Source organism: Panthera pardus, unplaced genomic scaffold (assembly GCF_024362965.1).
Source record: "Panthera pardus isolate Hobbes unplaced genomic scaffold, ASM2436296v1 HiC_scaffold_13, whole genome shotgun sequence".
In the NCBI taxonomy this organism is placed as follows: Eukaryota; Metazoa; Chordata; class Mammalia; order Carnivora; family Felidae; genus Panthera; species Panthera pardus.
Genome location: NW_026526688.1, coordinates 134193045 through 134217865, shown reverse-complemented (window position 1 = coordinate 134217865; position 24821 = coordinate 134193045). Strand labels below are relative to the sequence as shown.

The 24821-nt window shown below is 34.2% G+C and overlaps 1 protein-coding gene across 5 annotated transcripts in view; it reads right to left on the bottom strand.

The window, feature by feature from the left end:
• MAPK10 (mitogen-activated protein kinase 10) overlaps positions 1–24821 on the bottom strand; it is a 310548-nt gene that overhangs the window by 151863 nt on the left and 133864 nt on the right. For 2 of the 5 annotated variants that reach the window (XM_019465201.2, XM_019465205.2), the window contains exon 3: positions 8834–8905. The exons of 1 other annotated variant lie outside the window; for it this stretch is intronic. In XM_019465201.2, the coding sequence (XP_019320746.1) occupies positions 8834–8899 (66 nt within the window). In that variant the 5' untranslated portion in view covers positions 8900–8905. Of the gene's footprint in view, positions 1–2166; positions 2269–8806; positions 8906–24821 lie in introns of those variants that run through there. 2 more of the 5 variants (XM_019465215.2, XM_053901414.1) reach the window with 2 other exon arrangements.

Here is a 24821-nt window from a genome sequence, read left to right as displayed (position 1 = left end):
TTTTGGCATAAATGATGTTGAGCTATTCATTCTCATATAATGACCAGTTATTTCATGCAGTTATTCCATGCAGAATGAGTTATTCCATGCAGAATGACCATGAATATTATGCAGAATACCATAATATGGGTTCAATCCATTTTAAATCTGAATCAAATAATTTACATATGAGTTTTAAAAAGGGAGATTTGAGACAACAATGCTTAATGATATTTAGGATTAGATTCTGTTTTGTCAAGAGCATATTTTCTCCACTCTGTTTCTTAAAGTATTACTCTCTGAGGAGGATTACAGCCTGAAAGGTATATGACTTTTATATTGGTTGCCCAGAGATGGATACTCTGTGGAATCAATGGCTTATAACAAATCAATAATGCAGTAAAACTTTAAGACTTAAAATATGTTTAACCATTATTTTCAATGACGTGAAAAAGCACATTGCAGTAATCAATAATAAAGTGGGAATGGCTTCTGTCCCTTGTCATTTATATATGAGGGCAGAAAAGTAATACTGCTTGAACGCCTGCTAATCACCAAGCTAGTATTAGGACAAGACATTGTGCTAGGTGTGTAATAAATCATTTCATGTAAGACTTAATATTCTGATTTTGCAGTTGAGAAATCCTAGACTGAGAACTTTAGCAAAGGGTAAAAATCCAGCTTTTCTCTAAGAATCATGACTGTCAGTTCTCAGTCAAGCTTTTTACAATCTTATACTCAGTATACTTATTTATGGAATAACAGCGATATGCTACTCTTTTCATTAGTGAGAAGGTTAAATGAGATCATCTATGTAAAGCTCTTAGTATGGTATAAGCTTACTTAAAAAGCCATCAACAAAGTTTACTACTACTAGTATAATTATTATTATTGATAATAATTATTATTATTATTGATAATAATAATTATACTAGTACAATTATTATTATTGAGAAGATAACATTTAAAAGCACATAGCTAAATAGCAATTTTATAATGTTTTTAACAAAAAGTTGGCTTGAACTGTAGTACCATCCCAAGACACTATAATATTGCTATATAGTCAATACATAACCAACAGGGTTCAGAATGGTTAGGTAATAAAATATTTTTCTGTGTTTTCATCTGTGGCAAAAACAGTGTTCCAGTGTTCCATGAATATTCACATCCTCTACTACATTCCCCAGCCTTCCCCTGCAGTACTGTTGGGGCCATGTGATGATTTCTGGCCAATGGATTACAAGTAGACATGGCAGGTGTTAGCTAAATTCAGGGGCATTTAGGGGATGTGCCACCACAATCCATCTCTTTCCATACTATGGTGTCTCAGCTGGCACATCACAAGATAGTAAGAACCTAAATTCTTTAGTCACCAGATAGAGAAGAACCCTTGTTAACCTGTACTAGACTTTGTATAAGAAGAAATAAACTTTTGCTCTGATAAGTCACTGAGACTTGAGGTCTATCTATTACTGCAGTATGTTTTTCATTCAACAAATACTTACTTTGGTCTTACAATTGTCAAGCAATGTTCTAGGCACAGAGAATATAAAGTTCCTGCCCTCAAAGAGCTTAATATTAAATTCTCCCTTACAGGATCAAACTTGGAATGCTGGCTTCATTACCACAATGATTTAGCCTAAACCAATCACACTGAGTTCTACATTTTTTTATTTACACGTTCTCAATTTGTCTACAATAAAAAAAGAAGTATAAAATAGCCAGTAATAAGTGGTATTATATAGTCAAGACAGGAAAAATTTTCCACCTTATTAAATAATAGTTAATTTTTAAAGAAACTCTTTCTTAGGGTAGGAGTAAGAGGTTATGTTTCCTTAAAAGGAAAGTAAAATGTCATTTAGGAATCAAAATGTTTACAGAGTTGTCTCATATGTTTTTTAGAAGGGGAAATTAGAGTTTATCAAATGCTACATTTAAAAATATGGACACTGGAACCCTGTTTTCATTTACACAATAAAGAACATTATTCTTAAATCCAAATCATTATATTATTAAGATTCTTTCATTGCACAATTATAAAAAGATCTAATTAGTACTTAAGTTTAGTAGTTCCATGTTCTCCGAAGTCTGGGTTTTCATCTTTTGGATATGCACTTTTGTAACTGCCTTAACATTTTTAGGAATCAGTTAGAGATGTATAGAGTATATAACCAAATAAATATTCACCTTTAGAGAAGATGAACAAAAGAAGAGTTGAATGACACATTCCAGATTGGAACTGGTTTTGGAACTCATGATCTAAATTAACATTATTCTTCTTAACCTACTGAAAAATTCAGCTTTTGTATATCATGCACCCCAACTTCAAATAATACCTGTACAGAAAAGCAAAATTATCACTTAATGTATTTTCCAAAGTCTCACGTGGAATTAAAATAGTGCATAATGAATGCATTGATTACTAAAGAACACTATGCAGATCAAAATAGAATGCACATATTGATGCTTTCCTTACAGAGCATGATTTACCATACACTGAAAACCACAGGTAATTCTGGGATATTTTATAGCACAGCTATTTTTAAAGATGTAGGCAATAACTTCATTTAATCTGATTAATACCTTAACCATAATTAAACTTATAGTACAAAGCTATATTTATATTCATGTTTAAGATCATTCAACAAGAAGTCAAGTTTGACCTTTTCGTGCTTCAAGCAAACCAAACACATACCCGCAATCAACCAATACAGAAAGTTCACCAGTATAGAAACAGATCTTAAGAACTTTACACTTTTTTGTTAATCTTTGTAGCATAACTAAATCTATTCATTAACTCAAATAATTATTTAATAAGTCATTAGGAAAAAAAAACCTTCCCAAGGTATAAGACATAAATATAACATTAAATTTTCTCTTTTGAAATTTTCTGCAGCCATTGTCACATGTGAACATATGGAAAAAAAGTACTTTCAAACATGATGAAACATTCATTCATAAAAATAGCTATGCTAGCTATTATCCTGATAGTATATATATCTCAGTGATTTATTTCATGATTCAAGATATACCATGTTTTCACAAGAATGTTTGCTATGTCTTTAGTAATTTACCCATGGACAGCCATGCATGAAAGCATATACATACAGTAAAACCTTGGATTATGAGTAACTTGTTCTGCGAGTGTTCTGCAAGATGAGAAACATTTATAATAAATTTTAACTTGATAAACAAGCAATGTCTTGCAATATGAGTAGTATGTGACACCAAATGTCACATGATCACAACTGAGCCAATGGCTCTTCTCTATCTCTCTCTCGCTCGTTGCAGTATTGTGGGTGACCATCTCCCATGCTCGGATGTTAGCCATGGTATTTGGCAGAAATCAGTGATTTTTCAGAACATTGAAAGGTGCCCACAACCAGCACTAGTGTATTTTTTGTCCCTTCAAAGTACCAATGGACAGTGTTTTGTTTTTCCATACAAGAGTAAGCTTAGGAATGCGTTGCTTCATTCTAGGTCAGACTGCCTGCAGATATAGACCCTTTCCTCTGCTGCCTTATTGTGAGTTACATTAAATAGAGTATATGACAAGAGCTTATTAATACTGTAAATGTAGTCAACATCCAAGCGTATACAATATCCCCATGCAGAAAAAGATTCCATTGAGCCAATAGCTAGCAGTGATTCCATTAGTGATAGTGAAAGTCATCCTACACAATAACCCACTTCTCCTCTTTCTTGTCTCCCTCACACCAGCCATGAAGGTTTTCAAAGGTAAGTGCAGGTTGATTTGCTTGTTTTTCTTTATGTTTTGAATTTTCTTTATTATTTTGTGCTATATTACAGTATTGTAATCATTTTTATATGAATATTTTTGGGTTGTGGATGAATCATCTGAGTTTCCTTTATTTCTTATGGGGAAATTCACTTTGATATATAAGTGCTTTGGATGATAAGCATGTTTCCAGAACGAATTATTCTCACAAACCAAGGTTTTATTGTATTGGGATTTTAGACAATGAATGCAAAATTAAATGCAATGTATAAAAGCAGATATAGAAGAAAGTCAGAGCTGGGCTTCCTCAAATAATACACAGCACAAGAAATCCCTTGAAAGGAAAAACTAAGATAATTTTTTTTCTTTCCCTGTTACATGAAAAACTAAAATAATAAAGGAAAGGTTTATCAGTTTATATCTCAAAATTATAGCCATTCATTTACAAAATACAAAGAACTTCAAATATATCCATGCTCAATCTACTGATTCCCTTAAACCATATTTATAGGAAGTCAGTGTCTAATTTGGTGTTTTGAGGTGGCAGACAATCTCCCCGAAAATCTAAAATATACAAACAATGCCATTTATTTCATAGACCACCAAAAATGGTTTTCAGTTTCCCTGTAAGATTATACAGGTTTTCCTTTGCCTTGCCCTATCAAAATGTCTTTTCCTTTGCTGCTCCACTCCTCTATGTTGGTCTAAAAGACTTCTTTCCATCTAAGATGGCCATCCAATGAAGTGTAAAAGTTTTAACCACATAGTTCCATCATCTTTGAAACAGAAACACAATAACCCATCAAATGAAATAAACTTGAGCAAATCAAGATACTTCAAATTCAATATGCTTTAAAGCAAAAAACTATTTTTTTAGAACTCTATAACCCTGGCATCAGGTTTAATGATATTTTTTTTAATGTCCTAGGTACTGTAATCTGAACATATCACTTAAAACTAAACCATTCCATGGGCATTCTAGAATACCCATCTTTTTAAGTTCCCTGGTTTACTTATTTCCAGGTTTATAAAAAGTTCTAAGAAGTGAACATAGCTCATAAAATATTTGCTAACATCCTCAAATTTCTAAAGATTAAAAGAGGAGCATGATGCACTAAAAAATAATAAATCAGAAGTGATCAACAATGTTGCTACAAGAGTAAGTTTTTGTTTCTGTTTTTGTCTTTGTTTTTGAGAAAGAGAGAAAGAGAGCTCAAGCAGGGGAGAGGGGAAGAGAGAGAGAGAGAGAGAGAATCTTAAGCAATTTAACTTTCTATATTTTCTGTAACTGCTTATTGATAACAAATGAAAAAATTGGAAATATTACATAGTATAAAAAGCCACAGATTAAGATTCAAGAGGCCTGGCTGGATTCTGAATACACTTGACCAGTTGTTGACAAATTACTTAAGGTCTTTGTGTATTGTCTGTCTGACAAGAAGTTGGAAACAACCTAACCCTGCTGGTGATCAGGTTAAACACAACAGCATACCAGGAACCTGTGAAATGCCTCAGGAAACAAGAAGCTTCCAAAAACATAGTTTGAAAGTAAATCCCTGTGCATAACTGTCTCTAAAACTGAAAACACTCTTTTCTCTAAATTGCTAGAGTAGTAAGTCAGGCACAGGGCTACAGAAAAGAAAAATAAATAAACAGACATTATCAAATAAAAATTCTACATGGAAAGTAAACAAAATGTTCAGAGTCACAACCAGCAACATTCTGCTTACTATAATATTTTTAGATGTTTTAAAATCTATACAATATGCACGTATCTAGATACCAAAATCTAAAAAAAAAAAAAAAGCAAAATACCAAAAGAAAAAAAAAAATCAGTCATTAATAAAGCTCATGCTTTACTTCTCTTTATTCCTTTGCTTTAAAAGAACTCTCACTAGAAACAGACATTCTGCATCTGTGCCCAAAGATCGGGAGCTGATTGGAAAAATAGAGTTAACCTACAAAAAGACTCTGGATTGAAAACTACAGCTTAAGTTTTAAGGTCTTTTTTATTGATCATCTTTGAAGTTCAGACTTAACCTTGAGACTTAACCTTAACATAAAACATGAATTAGTTTTTTGTTTGTTTGCGGTTCACTTTATAAGTGTTAATGGCCATCGTTAATGAATCGGCTCTCTGGAATCTAAGGAAACAGCACACAAATAGCCTGCCAGTGGTAGGGCCCAGACATTCTACCCAGAAGTTCAGGCCTGCTCATTTCAAACAATGCACAGTCACAGTTGTAACTGCTTACCTAAACCAAATATACATCATTCATTTTTTCATTACGCAAATATTCAGTGACAGCCCACGCCATGCCACATGTTGTGCTTAGCACTCTGGCACATCAGTGTGCGAATGAGACAAAATTTCAACAGCATGCTGGGTAAATATTCAACAACCACAGGGAGGGAGGACTCTTGTTTGTAGTAATTGCTTATTTACATAATGTACATACTCCCGATAGTAACAGACTTCAATCTACTGACCTCACACCATTGAACTTTGAGTTGGGGAGAGAGGTGCTCAATCAACTCTTGTGAGCCTGTGTGAGCTTGCTCCACCACACCAGTGAAAAAATTCCTGCCCTTGTGAAAAATGCATTTTAGTGGAGAGAGAGACACAACGTACTAGTCACACATATGGTATACCAGCTACCAAAAAGTGTTATAGGGGAAGAGGAAGGCTGAGAAGTCAGGTAGGCAGACTAGGTAAGAAGGGGCAATTTTAAATAGGAGAACCAGGAAAGGTTCCCTTAAAAAATGACATTTGAGCAAAGTCCTGATGGTGGTGGAGGAGTGAGCCAAGTGGACATTAAAGGAAGAGCATTTCTGGGAGGGGGTCTCTAGGTGACTACATGGTAAAGGCTTGGGTATTTATTTTAAGAATTTTGGTTTTTACCATAAGTGAGATGGAAAGACATTGAAAGGTTTTTCTGTTTCGTTTTGGTTTTAGCCAAGGAGAGGCATGGTCTCACTTATACTTTTCAAATACGACTTTTGCTGATGTTTTGAGAGTTCACTATGTGGGGGTGAGCAAAGGAGGAAGCTCTGGTGATCATCCAGGCAAGAGGCCATAGTAGGTTGAATCACTGAATTCTACTCCTAAAACTAATTACACTATCTGTCAGCTAACTAGAATTTAAATAACAGTTGGGTCAAAATGGTTGTGGACAGAATGTTGGGAAGTGGTGAGATTTCAGATATATTTTAAATATAGAGCCAACAGTATTTGCTAACAAACTGAATGTGAAGTGCTACCCAAAAGATGATTCCAAAGATTTTGTTCTAAGGCCCTGAGAAAGGTGAATCTAGCATTTACTGAATTAGAGTAGAGCAATTTTGGAGGAAAGTTCAGGAATTTGGTTCAGTGTCTGCAGAGTTTGATAGGCCTGTAAGTGAAGATGTAGGACAGGCACTTGGGCCTGAGTCTGATTTTGGAGAGAGGTTTGGGTTGGCCACATAATTGTGGACATAGTCAAGATACTGATAATACTTAAAACACTGGGACTCAATTGGAGCACCAGAAGAATGAATGAAAATTTATTTGAAGTTTAGTTAGCCATTTAACAAACACATGTTCTAGCAAGTACTAACTCACTTAATTCTCATGACCCTGGAAGGTAGGTACTATGATTGTCCTCTTTTTTCAAATTTAGAAACTACAGCACCGAGAGATTAAGTAACAGCACCGAGAGATTAAGTAACTTGCCCAAGGTCACAAGTAAATGGCTAATAAGTGGTAGATTTGGAGTTTCTAACCAAGGCTTTCTAGATCCAGAGTTCTTGTTAGAGACTGGAAGTTATCTAAAGGCCTGAGGCCTCCAGCACTACAACATTCAGAGGTCAGAGAGATGAGGCAGATCAGTAAATCCTATTTGTAGCATGTAACAAACACGTTTTATTCTCCAATAGAAATTCTACTTATACTCAGAGAGAATATTTGTTTCCCTGTATACGTTTTTACATTTTCTGTAATAAGCACATATTACTTCTAGAATCAGAAAAAACTGTACTAAAATAATAGAAGGTGTGGTTATTTTTTAAACCTTGTTTCAATAGATGCATGTCACTGCCTGTTTATAGTACAGCTCAGTGAGAAGATACAATGAAAATCATTACAGAAAAACTGAATTGCTTTTTGCTTGGGGCATGAATAAAGTTACTATATAATTTATTATCCAAAGATCAGTCCTGAGAGTAAAAAGGAGCACTATTAATTATACCATAACAATAGGCTGAATTTAGGATTACCCTAAACATACCTATAGTAGGAAAAAGCACCCCAGGTAGCTTCTTTTTTTTTATTTTTTTTTTAACATTTATTTATTTTTGAGAGAGAGAGAGACAGACCGTGAGCAGGGGAGGAGCAGAGAGAGAGGGAGACACAGAATCCGAAGCAGGCTCCAGGCTGTGAGCTGTCAGCACAGAGCCCGACACAGTGCTCGAACTCATGAACCGTGAGATCATGACCTGAGCTGAAGTTGGATGCTTAACCTACTGAGCCACCCAGGCACTCCCAGGTAGCTTCTTTCCTAAGAATAGTGTGTGTGAATAGAGGAAAGCAGTCTTTTATCTGGTCCGTTTACACTACCTTCTTATTATTGTTCGTTGTAGGTTAAATATACCTTTATTTGCTATTATTATTGTTTACCCTTTTACCAACTACCAGTTAGCACTGGGCATCAAAAAACAAACTGAGCACCCCCTGCATGTTACTATATGTGGGTATCAGAGAACTGCTACATAGAGCTCATTAGTCCTTAGGATGAGAAATGATAACACGGACTTCAGCTATTTTGATGATTGAAGCCACATTCAAGGATTAGGAAAGACATATTACTGACATTAAGTATAAATAAAATCTAAAAAGAAATCACATTACACAGTGATTAAACACTATTATTTGTAATCATTAAAAAGAATTATCTTCATTTCTATTCTAACTTAAGAAAACTGGGAAAGAAAAAACATCTAACTACCCACCTCTAATTCCCAAGTCATTTTAAATCTATATCAATACTAACTTGGTGTAGAACATAGGCAAGCTGAAATGGCAAAATGGAAATACAAGGGAATATACTGTACCTTGTTTTACCTGTAAGGAACACACACCTGACAAAAGGCAATTTTCACATCCAAGGTTGGTTCACTGCAGTAGTACAATAAATGGAGGCTCATAAATACCTATAGAAAAAGGGGGGGGGCATGAATTTCTAAATCACCTAATTTTTCATTATTTAATAGCATAAACTTTAATATAATTTGAATTAAACACAAGGTGTCATGCATAACATATATTCAGCATAATCCTTATCCCGACTAGTACTAGGTACTTTTCATAAATCATAAACACTAAATAATAAAGTAAGGTAAGATGTTTTATTTTTATAATGATCAACACCATCACAATCATAAAGATTAGATAAAAAGAATTGGATATACTTAATAAGTTAAAGTTTAGAACAATTTATTATACAGTACTTTCAGTTCTAGGCAACTAACTTTAAAAATCTCAAACATATGCTCAAGAGCATATATATAAGCATGCTTATTGCAGAATAAAGGGACTTTTAAATAAACACTAATTGATAATAGAATTATATATAGGACTTGAAATAACTGAATTCAAGCTTAAGGTATCAGCGTAGATAAATTTTTCAAACATGATGTTGAGTGGGGGAAAAGGCAAGTTTCAAAAGGGTATGAAGATCATTATATTATTAATATAAAATTTTAAAATATACAAAATCATACACATTACTTTGTTATATAATCATAAAACCAAAACCAAGAAAAAAAAATGGGCACTATATTAACATCAATTTAATCTTGGTTTAAGTACAAAGATTTCAATTACATTATTTTCCATATATTTAAAATATTTTATAATTTTGCAAAGTATTAAGGACAGGATAAAATCATGTAATGGTGGTAATGCCAAATTAAGCACTGTCTTATTGAGTATGATGAAGCAGCATCAGAGAAATCCAACTGAAATCTTTTTCAGTTCAGTTAAGCTCACTTTACTGAATATATTGTGTGCAAGACACAATTCTGTGAGTTAAACAATTTTAAAACCACGACTGACACAAGGCTTTTGTTTCTGGAAAAATGAATGATTTGATATCCTAAAAACCACTCGGTGTAAAACTCCTAAAAAATTAAATGAAATGTACAAATTATATTTTTAATGCATGACTGAAGTGCCAGAAGGAAAAGAAAGAAAGAAAGAAAGAAAGAAAGAAAGAAAGAAAGAAAGAAAGAAAGAAAGAAAGAAAGGAAAAGGGAAGGAAAGGAAAGGGAAGGAAAGGAAAGAAAAAAGAAAAGAAAAAAGAAAAAAAAGAAATTAATTCTGAGGCTGAAAACAATGTGAAAGAATTCATGCAGAGAAGTGAAAGAGCTGAAGTTGCCTCTTGTCCCTAGGTCATCTGCTGATGTCTGAAGATGAGAACTTTCATTTTTACATAGTAGCATGCAGAGTCCAAGAAACAAAGCTTAGAATCTATCTACGGTGGGAAGTCACATTGAAGACACCTGCACGGAGCTTAATAGAGAACTTTTAAACAAACTTTAGAACTAGCAAAACAATCCCAGAAGGAAGGTCTGAATTGTAAGAAAAAATATTTTACGTGGGAACTTGGTAGATTTTTTAAATTTAAGAAAGAATGAAAGGGCAAGAACATATAAAACATTCCTGAAGAAGAGCAAAATGGGTGTTTGTGGAGGTTAGGAGGGTCCACAGTTGTAGTTAGTAAATGTATGTGGGATTGATGCAGAACTAGACCTATAAATTAATAAAGAGCCAAAAACAGACACATACATACATGGGAACCTAATTATGTTAAAGTTTGCATCGCAAATATTTGGGGAAAGAAGAAACTATGCATTAAAACATGCTGAGACAATAGGTCATGCATCATAAATATGGGGGATGTAGGTGGGGTAGAAGCACACCCCTGTTGAAAGACAATACTCTATCAGATCTTTCACACTTCTCCATATCTTGCAAACAGAAGCACTGGCTGTTTTTATTCCAGACTATCTTCTCAACGATAATTACAAAGCAAACAGTCTTGGAAGAGAGAGATAGTATCTCCCTCTGGAACAAAGGGCAGGTTTGATTACTCTCCAGTATAATAAAGATAAGGTGTCCCTCTGGGACAAGCCATGCTTACTGCCATTATAAATACATGGCTTCCTTTGCCAGTATAAATACATTCCTTTGGAGTTCCTCTTCCAAAATGTAACCCACTCTATATGCAGTAGTCACCCGACCTTTGAGTCACCCTGCGTGATTGAGGGCTGAGGAACGGGCGTGAATGTTGACATTCTAGCTACTGCTATTAATGTGAGTAACAACAAGAATCTGTGTCTACTTCTTCAAGCTACGTGGTAGAGTCACACATGTTTGTTTCATCATTATTTTTTTACTTATTATATTTTTATAACATTTTTTTATGTTTATTTTTGAGAGAGAGGGAGAGAAAGTGAGAGTAGGGGAGGGGCAGAAAGAGACAGGGACAGAGGATCTGAAGCATGCTCTGCACTCGCAGCAGAAAGCCTGATTCAGGGCTCAAACTCACCAACCGGGAGATCATGACCTGAGCCAAAGTTGGACAGTTAACTGACTGAGCCACCGAAGTGTCCCTATTTCACTATTATTTTTTTAAACCTTACATATATGAAATACCATTTGATATGTCAAATATTTTATAATAGGAAAAAATTCAAGTGACACAAGGAACTAGTGGTCCTTCATTCTTTTGCTAGACATTGCTGTGTACGCACAAATGCCTGGAATCAAAACACTCATAATAGCCATTAATGGGAAATGATCTTGAAGAGAAATGCTGAGGGGTATAAAGAAGGAAGATAGAAGAAATTGTGCTTGATGATAACATTAAACTACTGAATTAAGAAATTCGGGAACTTTTCTACTTCTAGACTTTCTGTTATATAAGAAGGTAAATCCCCCATTAAAAAAAAAAAAAAACTACTAAAATATACTCAGAAAGCAAAAACTAAAACAAAGCAACAACAAAAAATATGGTTTACTCCTCAGATTTTAATCTGTGAGATTATTTGATTGTATCCATGAGATTTCAAGGAGATTTATATATCATTTTTGCCAATTACCTCTACTTTTTAAATTTTTAAATTTAGTTTTAAATCAGGTATAATTTACACATAGCAAAATGAACTGTTCTTAAGTATACATGTTGATGAGTTTCGACAAATGCCCATATCCACGTAACTCACATTCCAATGAAGATAAAAAATAGTCTGAAAACCCTAGCCCCCCCAGGCAAACTATGTTCTAACTTCTTTCAACATAAATTGGTTTTTCTTGTCTTTGAACTCACATAAATGCAACCATACAGTATGCACTCTCTTTTGTTGGGCTTCTTTTGCCCAGCAATATGTTTTTAGTATTCAGCCATATTGGCATAAATTTTAGTAATGGTTCATTCTATAATGGCGTTTAATGCATCACAATGTGCTATCCATCTACTTTAGGACATTTGAGGTGTCTCTAATTTTTAATATTATTAATAATGCTCCTATGAATACTTACCTACATGTATTCTTGTATAAATATGCTTTCATTTCTCTCAGGAAAAGTACCAAGAGAAAAAATTGTTAGATCATGAGATTAGGAATATATTTTATTTATGAAAAACTGACAGACACATTATCAATCCCCTGCAGCAATGTATGAAATTCAGGTGTTTTACATCTTTGCCAACATTTGGTTTATCAGTTTTCTAAATTTTAATCATTCTAATGGGCATTTAATTACATTTTGTTATGGTTTTATTTTTTATTCCCCTGATGACTAATGATGTTGAGCTTATTTTTATTTGTTTATTGGCCACTTATTTATAATCTTTTGTGAAGTGCCTTTTCAATTTTTTTACCCATTTGGTGGTGGATTATGGGTGGGGAGAGGAGATTATCTCTTATTTTTTACAAAATATAGAAATCTTTTATTTCAGATGAAAGTTTTCTGTCATATATACATATTATAAATATTTTCTTTCAGTTTGTGGCTTCATATTGAACTTAGAAATGCTGTCTTTTAGGAATATTTAATTTTTATGAAATGCATTTCCTTTGTCTTTCTTTTATTAGTAGTGCTTCCTTGAGTTTATCAAGGGATCTTCCTTGAGTTTATCAAGGGTGTGATCCACACCAAGTTCAGAAAGATATTCTTCCACATTTTCTTCTTGAAGCTTTGTGTTGTTAATTTTACTTTTAGGAATATAATCCACCTGTAATTAATTTTAATCTATGGTGTGACTTTTTTTAACGTTTATCTATTTTTGAGACAGAAAGAGACAGAGCATGAACCGGGGAGGGTCAGAGAGAGAGGGAGAGAGAATCTGAGAGAGGGAGAGGGAGAGAGAATCTGAAACAGTCTCCAGGCTCTGAGCTGTCAGCACAGAGCCCGACGCGGGGCTCGAACTCATGGACCCTGAGATCATGACCTGAGCTGAAGTCGGATGCTTAACCAAGCCACGCAGGCGCCCCATAATCTATGGTGTGATTATATATTGAGGTATATACTGAAGTTCATTTTTCTCCTTATAAATAGCCACTTGTTCAAGTACCCTCAGTCATAATAACTTCCTTTCTATACTGAGTTACCTCACTGCCTTCGTCAAAAAATCAATTGACTGTACAAATGTGGATCTATTTCAGGAACTTTTTTTGGTTCCATTGACCTACTATCTATTTTTACCCCATTATCATTCTGTCTTGATTACTGCAGCTTTATAATAAGTCTTCAAATTAGGTAAGTCCTCCAAATTTTTTTCTTCTTTTTATTTGTGAGACTCTTCTGGATCTTTGCATTTCCATATGAATTTTAAAATCAGCCTGACATTTCAAAACATTATTTAAAAACATTCTGCAATTTGGTTGAGAATGTAGTAGAGCTATAGCTCACATTGGGAAGAAAGACATCTTAACAATATTGGGTATAGTTTATCCATAATCATGGTGTATCTGCCCATTTATTTTAATTCTCTCTAATTTACCTCAGAAATGTTTCAGAGTTTGCAGTGTATAGATCTTGTATGTTTTTCTTTAAGTGTATTCTTTAGCATTTACATTTTTGATACTAATGTAAATGGCATATTTTTAATTTCCATTTCCCAAATGCTTATTTCTTAAAATAATATTAATTTTTGTAAGTGAACTTGCATTCTACCACACTGTTAAATTCATTTATTAAATCCAGTAAATATTTTTAGTTTGTTTAGGATTTTTTTTACACATAGAAAAGTTGTCTGCAGATGAAAATAGTTTTTCCTTTTTCCTTTCCAATCTGTTTTTCTTGCCTAATTGTTCAAGTACAAAGTTGAATAGAAGGGAGGAGATGTTAATGATCTCTGTCTTTTAAGACATGTATATAGTCCACTTAAATTTAAAGTGAATATGAATATTGCTGAGATCAAGCCTACCACTGTACTCTTTGTTTCATATTTTACCCTTGTATTTTTTATTCCATTTTTTCCTCCTTTTCAGCCTTTTTTAGAAGAACTGGGTATATTTTTGTTTTCCATTTTATTTTACCCAGTAGCTTATTATTTATACATATTTTTTAGTGGTTGTTCTAGAGTTTGCATTTTTAATTTTTAGTCATCTAACTTCAAATAATATGATTCTACTTTACATATAGTTTAAGAAACTTACACTAGTATACTTCAATTTTCCCCTCTAGTCCTCTGAACTATTGTTGTCATATATTTTACTTATACATGTTTTATAAGCCCCATAACACATGGCTATTATTTTTGTCTTAAATAAGCAATTCTATTTTAAGGAAATTTAAATTACAAAGAAAAGTATTGTATATTTGCTCACATATTTTCTCTACGTAGTTCTTTCACATGCTTCTTTAAGTTTATTGTTAAGCATTTATGTTTTTGATATTATTATAAAAGGTATTTTTATTTTATTCCCATTTTCCAAATGTTCATTTCTGGCATTGAATGGGAAAATGTTCTCCCAGCCCCTCTTCAGTTTTTCCTTCAGTCTTCTCACAGCACTTTGTTCACACTTTTATTATGAATATCTTATAATATTGTAACTGTTTTTTCATATGTCTATTCCATACATACTACATTATGTCCTTCTCAGGTAAAGTGACCATGTTTTATTCATGTTCACAACCCCAGGGCCCAACACTATTCTCAGTATAGAGCTAATGTTGAGTAAATGTTTATTGAATAAAAGCAGACTCAAATTAAAAAAGCTTCCTTCCTTCTCTAGTACAAATCTAAGTATTTTATTATCTCTGCATATTCAGATCTATAAGTTTTCAGCAAATTTGGTGCTAATAAATTAGGAATGAGGAGTTTGTAGTGGTGGGAGTATGAGAGTCCAACACAGATGACCTCAAAATGCTACCCAGCAAGGCTGTTTTTAGTTCTGTACTGCTGAATTGGGCATGTGGGAAATAATAATATCCAGCCCGCCACCTAAAATGAACAATGTATTTTAATTTTTAATGAGTGAATAATCTTTCTATGGAAAGTAAGCATCCTGACCTTTCCTGGTTGCATTATAAAGATTCTAAATGTAGCACCATGACTAAGTCACTAAGTCACTGCAGAAACTCCTTGTTCCACAAAGGGACATTACAAGAAAAAGAATGTTCAGTATGATATTCTCAGTGATTTACAGAAAACTAGTCTGGTAATAATATTCCCTAATAACATGGCAGAAAGCATTTGGCACCACTGCATAGAAACAACATAAATGGCCAGGGCATTATCTCGATATTAGTCTAAAGTATAATTAATGACAATATCTTGGTGCAGTATAGGACCCATGAGTAGCTTGAAAAAGGAGGGGATGCTAATTTGGGGAGTTTAGTGCTTTCAATTACTGATTGTTCTTGTGGGAAAAGTCCCATATGTGCACTCCTTGCTGTGTAGTATACTGAGTTTCTCTTCGTTACATGGCTATATGTGTTAATGACTACCCTGAACAAAGCAGTAGGCCAAGGTGTATGAATGAGATACACTTAATTTATTAGATTAAACTGGTGCACAACAGCTACTATAAAGAATGTAACTATGATATGTTTTAATAGCTTAGATCAATACTTAAATTCGTTTGTATGTGAGATGTGCCAACAAACCACAGGAGGTTTAAGAAGTTTTACAGATGCAAAAAAATCAAATTGTTCTGGGCAGCTCCAGGCTCCCATGGTTTGTCACTAAATGTAATACATGCAAGAGTAAACTAAATGAGCAATTAATTACACAATATGTTTTGAGATCCAGCACTTTCCAAGTTTAACTGATATACAACAAATTCATTATCTGTAAATACTGTAAATAGTTTTTGATTTATTACATATGACTTATTAAAATATGACTCTCTTAACAGCCTGTAAGCATATGTACAATATGAGAATACAGAGTCATTGTTAATCACAAGAACAAAAAACACTCTGTCTCTTCTATTCCCTAAAGAATTCTCCCAACTATGTATAAAAAACATACATATTGGGGCACATGGGTGGCTCAGTCGGTTAAGCATCTGACTCTTGATCTCAGCTCAGGTGTTGATCTCAGGGTCATGAGTTCAAGCCTGTGTTGGGCTCCACGCTGGGTGTGGAGTCTACTTTAAAAAAATTAAAAATTAAAAAAAATTAACATTTTTGAAAAGTACATATAAAGAAACAAATGAAAAGTAAATATACCATGAAACAAGTAATTATCTTTTTAGTGCTGACAGAAAAAAAATTAAATTTAATGTTCTATTAAGAATTGTGCATTTGCTTACTTTAAGATATTATTAAACCTTTTGGTCCATGGACTACAATTTTTTTCTCAGGGACTACCATTTAGAGCAGAAATCAGCAAATTGTGGCCCATGGACCAAATTCAAATCACCACATGTTTTTGTAAATACAATTTTATTGAAATACATCCATTCATTAGTTTACATAGTGTCTATGGCTGCTTTTACACTATAATAGTAGATTTGAGTAACTATGATAGAAACTATATGACCTGCAAAGGCTAAAATATTTACTATCTGATACTTTATAGAAAAAGTTGCCAGGAGCACCTGGCTGGCTCAGCTGGTACAGCATATGGCACTTGGTCTTGGGGACATGAGTTCAAGCCCCACATTGGGCACAGAACTTACCTCCAAAAAAAAAACAGAGAAAGAAGAAAGAAAGAAAGAAAGAGAGAAAGAAAGAAAGAGAGAAAGAAGAGAAAAAATAAAAGGTTGCCAACCTCTGATTTAGAGCACTCTCGATACAAACATGTAGAAGCACATCATTAGCTTCAGTATAAAGGCAAAAATAATTCAATGACTCTAATCATAAGTATATAAGTACACAAAATACTTTTTCATAAATTATACTTAAATTTAATATATATTATTTCTTTCCAAGTAATCTATGCTTGTCTTTATTCGTTTCCAAGTAATCTATGCTTGTCTATATCTAAAAGCTAAATATCTCTTAAAATATTGTTCATATAACAAGATAATTGCTTCCAAAGAAATCCTTTGGTAAACTTATTTAGCAGGAGTAAAGCAATAGAGACCAGAATATAAGAGATGAGAAAGCAACAAATACATAAGAAATAGGAAGGATTATTAAGAGAGAGGACATATAAAATAAGAAATGTAAAAACAGCAAAATTCACCAATTCAAGAATTATAATACAAACATTTTTAAGTTTCTTAATATTGTACATATAACATTGCTTCTGGTCCTAGAAACCTGGTAAGGTTAGCTAACATGGAAACTCTCACATCACAAAACTCTAGATTAGCTGGGTAAACTGTAACAAAAAGTAGTTTTGGATTTACATTAAAAAAGGAAAATTGCCAGTGGTGTTATGAAGTTGGCTCCTATAATCAGCTAGCAAAAGCTGATTGTGCACATCTTTTCCCAACTCCATGCCTGATGACGCTACTTCAGTGGGGTTTAAAATTGTTTCTTGTGGGAACATTTAGACCATAGAAACTGGTATATTCTACAAACCAAGCTTTCTTCAGAGAATTGGTGATTAAACATTGAGTAGTACACAACTGGAAGTTACCAGGTACCGGAAATGAAAGAAGACACTAAAAAAGATAAATCACAAATCTCCAGATATATCACAAGGAAAGCAAATAACTCAAGTGAGAATCATCAGATACTATAAAAAAAAAGTATCACCACCATAAGAACTTTATATGATCAAAACAATTAGAAAGACCATAAGTAGGAGTGAGTGAAATAATTAAAGAGTCAGAACAAGGAACAAAGGAGGAGGGTTAAGATGGTAGAGAAGTAGGGTAACCCTAGGCTTGCCTCCTCCCTCAAACAGCAAGATAAATATCCAATTATTTGAACACCCAAGAAATTGATTGGAAGTCTTAAAGAACAAAGTTGCACATCTACAAAAAGAAAAACAACAACCCATGGAAAGTAGGAACTGAGAAGAGTTGATTTGTGGGAGAAAAGAGCTTCAGGTGCTGCAGTGGGGAAGGATCCCTGATCACAGAGAGCGGTAAGCTAAGAGTAAAGAAAAACAAATAGTGAAAACACACAGGGGACAGCACAAGAAAACACTTCCCCAAAACCACTGGTAGGGAAAAAAGAAAGGGTTTCAATACCACCAGTTTTTTTATAAACAGCAAAGTTTGAAGTTTCAGAGCTCAGTGCCTGACAGCATTCCAGTGAAGAAGCAGGACAGAGCCATTGGAGTGGGCTGCATGTTCTGAGGATCCCCTGGGATCCTTGGAGTGCTTTCAATAGAGGTGATAGTGTCCCTCCATGGGCAAAAGACCTGGCCAAAGCCACTGAGCTGTCCCATTCACTAGTATAGGAACAAAGATGCCAGCTGAGGGCAGCAAACGGTGGTGCCAGCTGTGTGTTGCAATTTACCATAAACTCTGAGCTGCTGCCACCACGCAATCACTCAACTGTTTCTGGGACAAGCTCAGGCTACAGGGCAGCAAGACCCTCCCTCAGAGGATCAGCACAGGTAGAAACTCAGGGAGCCTCTGAAGTGTGGGGTTTTCAAACACGGCTTTGTCTGAGATAAAACCCAGGAGGGCAGACAGTTCACACAGACAGGGTGAAAGGGGGGATCTGCCGGAAGCCTTGGACACAGAAAGGGTGACTGCGCATCTCTGACATAACCAACTTCCCACTCTGGAGAGTAGAGAGGAGGGTGAAACCATTTTTACTCCTATCCAACAAGCACTGATCTACCCCAGTGAACAAAACAGTGCCAACAAGTGGAGAACAGAGCTGTTACACCAAGCCACACACCCCTCTGCCCTCCAAACACATCTCTACTAGGGCAAGTTGGCCTGAGAATCAGAGCCACAGGCCCCTTCCACAGAGAACAAGCACAGCCCCTCCCAAGCACTAAGTCTACAGATCATAAAGTGTGTAAAGCTTCAGCTCTAGGGGAAATGTGACCTAGCTTCTTTTGGGGTTTGTTTTTGTTTGTGTGGTTTATTTTTCTTGGGTACAGAAAGAGCAAATTATTAATTTTTAATTTTTTAATTTTCAACTTTTAATTTTTTTTATTTTTTTCTTTTTCTTTTTTCTATCAAGCTTCTCTTAATAACCAGACCAAAACATACCTAGGATCTAGCTTCATTATTTTTTTTAATCTTTTAATTTTAATTTTATTTTATTATTTTTTTCTCCAAAATGACAAGTCAGAGGAATTCACCTCAAAAGAAAGAACAGGAAGAAATGACAGTAAGAGATTTCATTAATACAGAAATAAGTAAGATGTCTGAACTACAACTTAAAACAATTATAAGGATTCTAACAGGGCTTGAAAAAGCATAGAAGACTCTGGAGAATCTCTTACTGCAGAGATAAAAGAGCTAAAATCTAGTCAGGCTGAAATTTAAAATGCTATAACTGAGATGCAAACCCAATGGATGCCATAACAGTAAGGATGGATGAAGAAGAGGAACAAATTACTGATGTAGAAGAAAATTATGGAAAATAATGAAGCTGAAAATAAGAGGGAAACAAAGGTAATGAATCACAAAGGTAGACTTAGGGAACTCAGTGACTTATTAAAACTGAATAACATTCATATCATAGAAGTCCCAGAAGATGAAGAGAGAGAAAAAGGGGCAGAAGATTTATTTGAGCAAATTATAGCTGAAAACTTTCCTAATCTGAGGGAGGACACTGACATCAAAATCAAAGAACAGAGAACTCCCATTAAAGTCAACAAAAGCCATCCATTGCCAAGGTATATCATAGTCAAATTCACAAAATACACACACAAGTAAAGAATCCTGGAAGTAGAAAAGGAAAAAAAAGTAGAGATAATAAAGACTAGAGCATAAATACAAGATACAGAAATAACAGCAACAACAATAACAAAACACACAGTAGAACAGATCAATGAAACTAAGAGTTGGTTCTTCAAAAGAATTAATAAAAATGATAAATCCCTAGCCAGACTTACCAAAAAGGAAAGAGAAAGGACCCAAATACATAAAATCACAAATGAAAGGGGAGCTATCACAACCAATACCCCAGAAATACAAAAAATTATAAGAGAATATTATGAAAAATTATATGCCAACAAACTGGACAATCTGGAAGAATGTATAAATTCCTAGAAATATGCAAACTGCCAAAACTGAAACAGGAAGAAATAGAAAATTTCAATAGGTGCATAACCAGCAAAGAAATTGAAACAGTAATGAAAAATCTCCCAACAAACAAGAATCCAGGGCCAGACGGCTTCCCAGGGGAATTCTACCAGACATTTAAAGAAGAGTTAATATCAATTTCTGTCAAACTGTTCCAAAAAATAGAAATGAAAGGGAAACTTCCAAACCATTCTACGAAGTTAGCATTACCTTGGTTCTAAAACCAGATAAATACACCACTAAAAAGGAGAATTACAGGCCAATATCCCTGATGAACATGGATGCAAAAATTCTCAACAAGATACTAGCAAATTGAATCCAACAATACATTAAAAGAATTAATCACCATGATCAAGTGGGATTTATTCCTGGACTGCAGGGCTGGTTCAGTATTTGCAAATCAATCAACGTGGTAAGCCACATTAATAAAATAAAGGATAAGAACCATATGATTCTCCCAATAGATGCAAAAAAAACATTTGAGAAAAAAATATAGCATCCACTTGATAAAAACCCTCAACAAAGTAGGGATAGATGGAACATACCTCAATATCATAAAGGCCACATATGAAAAACCCACAGCTAATATCATCTTCAATAGGGAAAAACAGCCTTTCCCCTATAGTGTCAGGAATAAGTCAGGAATAAGACAAAGATGTCCACTTCTCACCATTACTATTTAACATAGTACTAGAAGTCTTAGCCTCAGCAATTAGACAATGACAACAACAACAACAAAATAAAATAAAAGGCATCCAAATCAGCAAGGAAGAAGCAAAACTTGCACTATTTGCAGATGACATGATACTCTATGTAGAAAACCCAAAAGACACCACCAAGAAATTGCTAGAACTAATATATGAATTCAGCAAATCATAGCATATAAAATCAATATACAGAAATCTGTTGCATTTCTATACACTGATAATGAAGCAGCAGAAAAAGGAATCAAGGAATTGATCCCATTTACAATTGCACTTAAGACAATTAGATACTTAGGAATAAACCTAACCAAAGAGGTAAAAGATCTGTACTCTGAAAGCTAGAGAACTTCAAGAGGACACAAAGAAATGGAAAAGCATTCCATGTTCATGGATTGGAAGAACAAACACTGTTTAAACGTCTAAACTATCCAAAGGAATACACATTTAATGCAATCCCCATCAAAATACCACCAGCATTTTCACAGAGCTAGAACAAACAATCCTAAAAAAATGTGTATGAAACCACAAAAGACCCCAAATAGCCAAAGCAATCCTGAAAAAGAAAAGCAAAACTGGAAGCATCACGATTCCAGATTTCCAGCTATATTACAAAGCTGTAGACTTCAAGAGAGTTTGGTGCTCACCCAAAAACAGACATATAGGTCAATGGAACATAATAGAAAACCCAGAAATGTACCCACAACTATATGGTCAACTAATCTTCGACAAAACAGGAAAGAATATCCAGTGGAAAAAAGATGGTCTCTTCAACAAATGGTGTTGGGAAAACTGGACAGCAGCATATGAAAGAATTAAACTGGACTGTCTTATACCATACACAAAAATAAATACAAAATGGATGAAAGACCTAAATGTGATACCTAAATGGTTTTGTCAAAATCCTAGAGAATAGAGGCAGCAATCTCTTTAACCTTGGTCACAGGAAATTCTTACAAGACACATCACCAGAAACAAGGGAAACAAAAGCAAAAATGAACTAATGGGGCTTCATCAAGATAAAAACCTGCACAGTGAAGGAAACAATCAACAAAACTAAAGGCAAACTATGGAATGGGAAAAGATATTTGCAAATGACATATCTAATAAAGGGTTAGTATCCCAAATCTATAAAGAACTTATCAAACTCAACACCCAAAAAACAAATAATCCAGTTAAGAAATGGGCAGAAGATATGAATAGTCACTTTTCCAAAGAAAACATCCAGATGGTTAACAGACACATGAAAGATGCTCAACATCACTTATCATCAGGGAAATACAAATCAAAACCATGATAGGATACCACCTCACATCTGTCAGAATGGCTAAAGTTAACAACACAAGAAACAACAGGTGTTGGTGAAGACACAGAAAATGGGGAACCTTTTGTACTTTTGGTGGGAATGCCAACTGGTGCAACCACTCTGGAATATGGATGTTCCTCAAGAAATTAAAAATAAAACTACCCTATGACCCAGCAATTGCACTACTAGGTATTTACCCAAAGGATACAAAAATACAGATTGGAATGGGTATATGCAACCCAGTGTTTATAGCAGCATTATCAACAATAGCCAAACTATGGAGAGAACCCTAATGTCCATTGACTGATGAAAGGATAAAGAAGATGTGGTATGTGTGTGTATACACACACACACACACACACACACACACACACACACAATGTAATATTACTCTGACACCAAAAAGAATGAAATTTTGCCATTTGCAACAACGTGGCTGGAACTAAAATGTATTATGCTAAGCGAGATAAATCAGACCGAGAAACACAAATACTATGATTCCACTCATATGTGGAATTTAATAAACAAAACAAAACAGATAAACATATGGGGGATGGGGAAATGGAAAAAAACCATAAGAGATTCTTAATAACAAGGAACGAACTGAGGGTTGACAGAGGGAGGTGGGTGAGGGATGGGCTAGATGGGTGATAGATATTAAGGAGGGCTCTTGTTATGAAGAGCCTGGGTGTTGTATGTAAGTGATGAATCACTGAATTCTACTTCCAAAACCAATATTTCACTGTATGTTAACTAACAAGAACTTAAATAAAATTTGAAAAGAAAAATAAATAATTTAGAAAGCTACGTAAATTAAAAAAATAAAAAGGAACAAATGCCATAAGAAATAAGTTATCACTACTATAAGAAGAAAAATTGGTAGATCTGAAAATGAACTAAATAGACATTGTGGGAAAAGTAGCTTTTAAATTAAAAGCCTAATAGGTTAATAGGCTGAATAGAAATAATCGAGTTAATGAAGTAGAAAAAGATTCATAAGCATTTATCACATACTAATAAAGAGATGAAAAATATAAAAGATCTAGAGATACAGGCAATAGAATAACAAGGTCCAAAATAAATAAAACAAGTTTCAGAAGGAACAAAGCAAATCAAATGTGCAAGGGGCAATATTTGAAGTGATAATGACAGTTAATTCTCCTATATAGTTGTAAAACATACTGAAGTCCTTAGCAGGATAGATAAGAATAAATCCATGCCTAAAAAGAGTACGAAGAGCAGCCAACACAGTAATAAAATCCTAAAAGCAACTAGAATGAGTCAGAATCCCCATAACAGAACAATTGGACTGAAGGAAGGCTAATGCGTATATAAGTATTAAAGTAAGAAAAATGGTACCTTAGAATGTCACTTTAAAACACAAAATAGAGGGCTCCTGGATGGCTCAGTTAATTCGGCTCAGGTCATGAGCTCAGGGTTCCTGAGTTCCAGCTGCACGTCAGGCTCTGTACTGACAGCTCAGAGCCTGGAGACAGGCTTCGGATTCTGTGTCTCCCTCTGTCTTTGCCCCTCCCCCCACTCGTACTCTGTCTCTGTCTCTCTTTCTCAAAAATAAATAAACTTAAAAAAAAAAATAAAACACACAATGGAACCATAAGAAAGAAAAAAATACAAAACAGAACCAACACGATGAGAACAATAAAACATATAAACAAACATTAAACAAAAGATCAGTTTACTACCAACATATAATAGAAAGTAAAGTTCTCTAATTTTGATGAGAAAAATTCTAATTTTGATGGCAAAAACATCCTATAATTTGCAACCAGTTGGAGGACAAGTAACAAACATTAGAGGTCACCCCCCCCCCCCCCAACGCGTTCATCAAGTAGGGACTCAGAAGCCAAGCAAGGGAGCGCAATAAAATAGTCCCAATACAAAACCACCCTCAAAGTAACTTAAAAAAAATAGGTTTTCTGCTTAACAGCAAAGAAATAAAAAATAAGATATTGTTTTACCTCTCAAATTCTTGAAGTTTTGATGATTAACATTCAATGCAGAAGAACAGACCTAACCTGCTATCTTCCTCCCAGACATCTATTTCAATATCCTACTTTATTCATGTCAATGTAAAATAGCACTAAATAAATATTCGTTAAATGAATTGCTATATGTTGCAAATTAAAATAGATACAAACTGTGGGGGCAACTTGACAATAAGTTATTTGATTGCTTTAAAATGCATTTAAATTTTTTTAATGTAATTTATTGTCAAATTGGTTTCCATACAACACCCAGTGCTCATCCCAACAAGTGCATTTTAAATTTAAATAATTCCATATCTAAGTACTTATGGCAAAGATATAATCAAGTATCTGTACAAAGATTAATCTATAAGAATGTTCACAATAGCATATTCACAGTAAAATAATTGAAAAACTAAATGTTCAATAAAAATAGATTAATAAAAGCA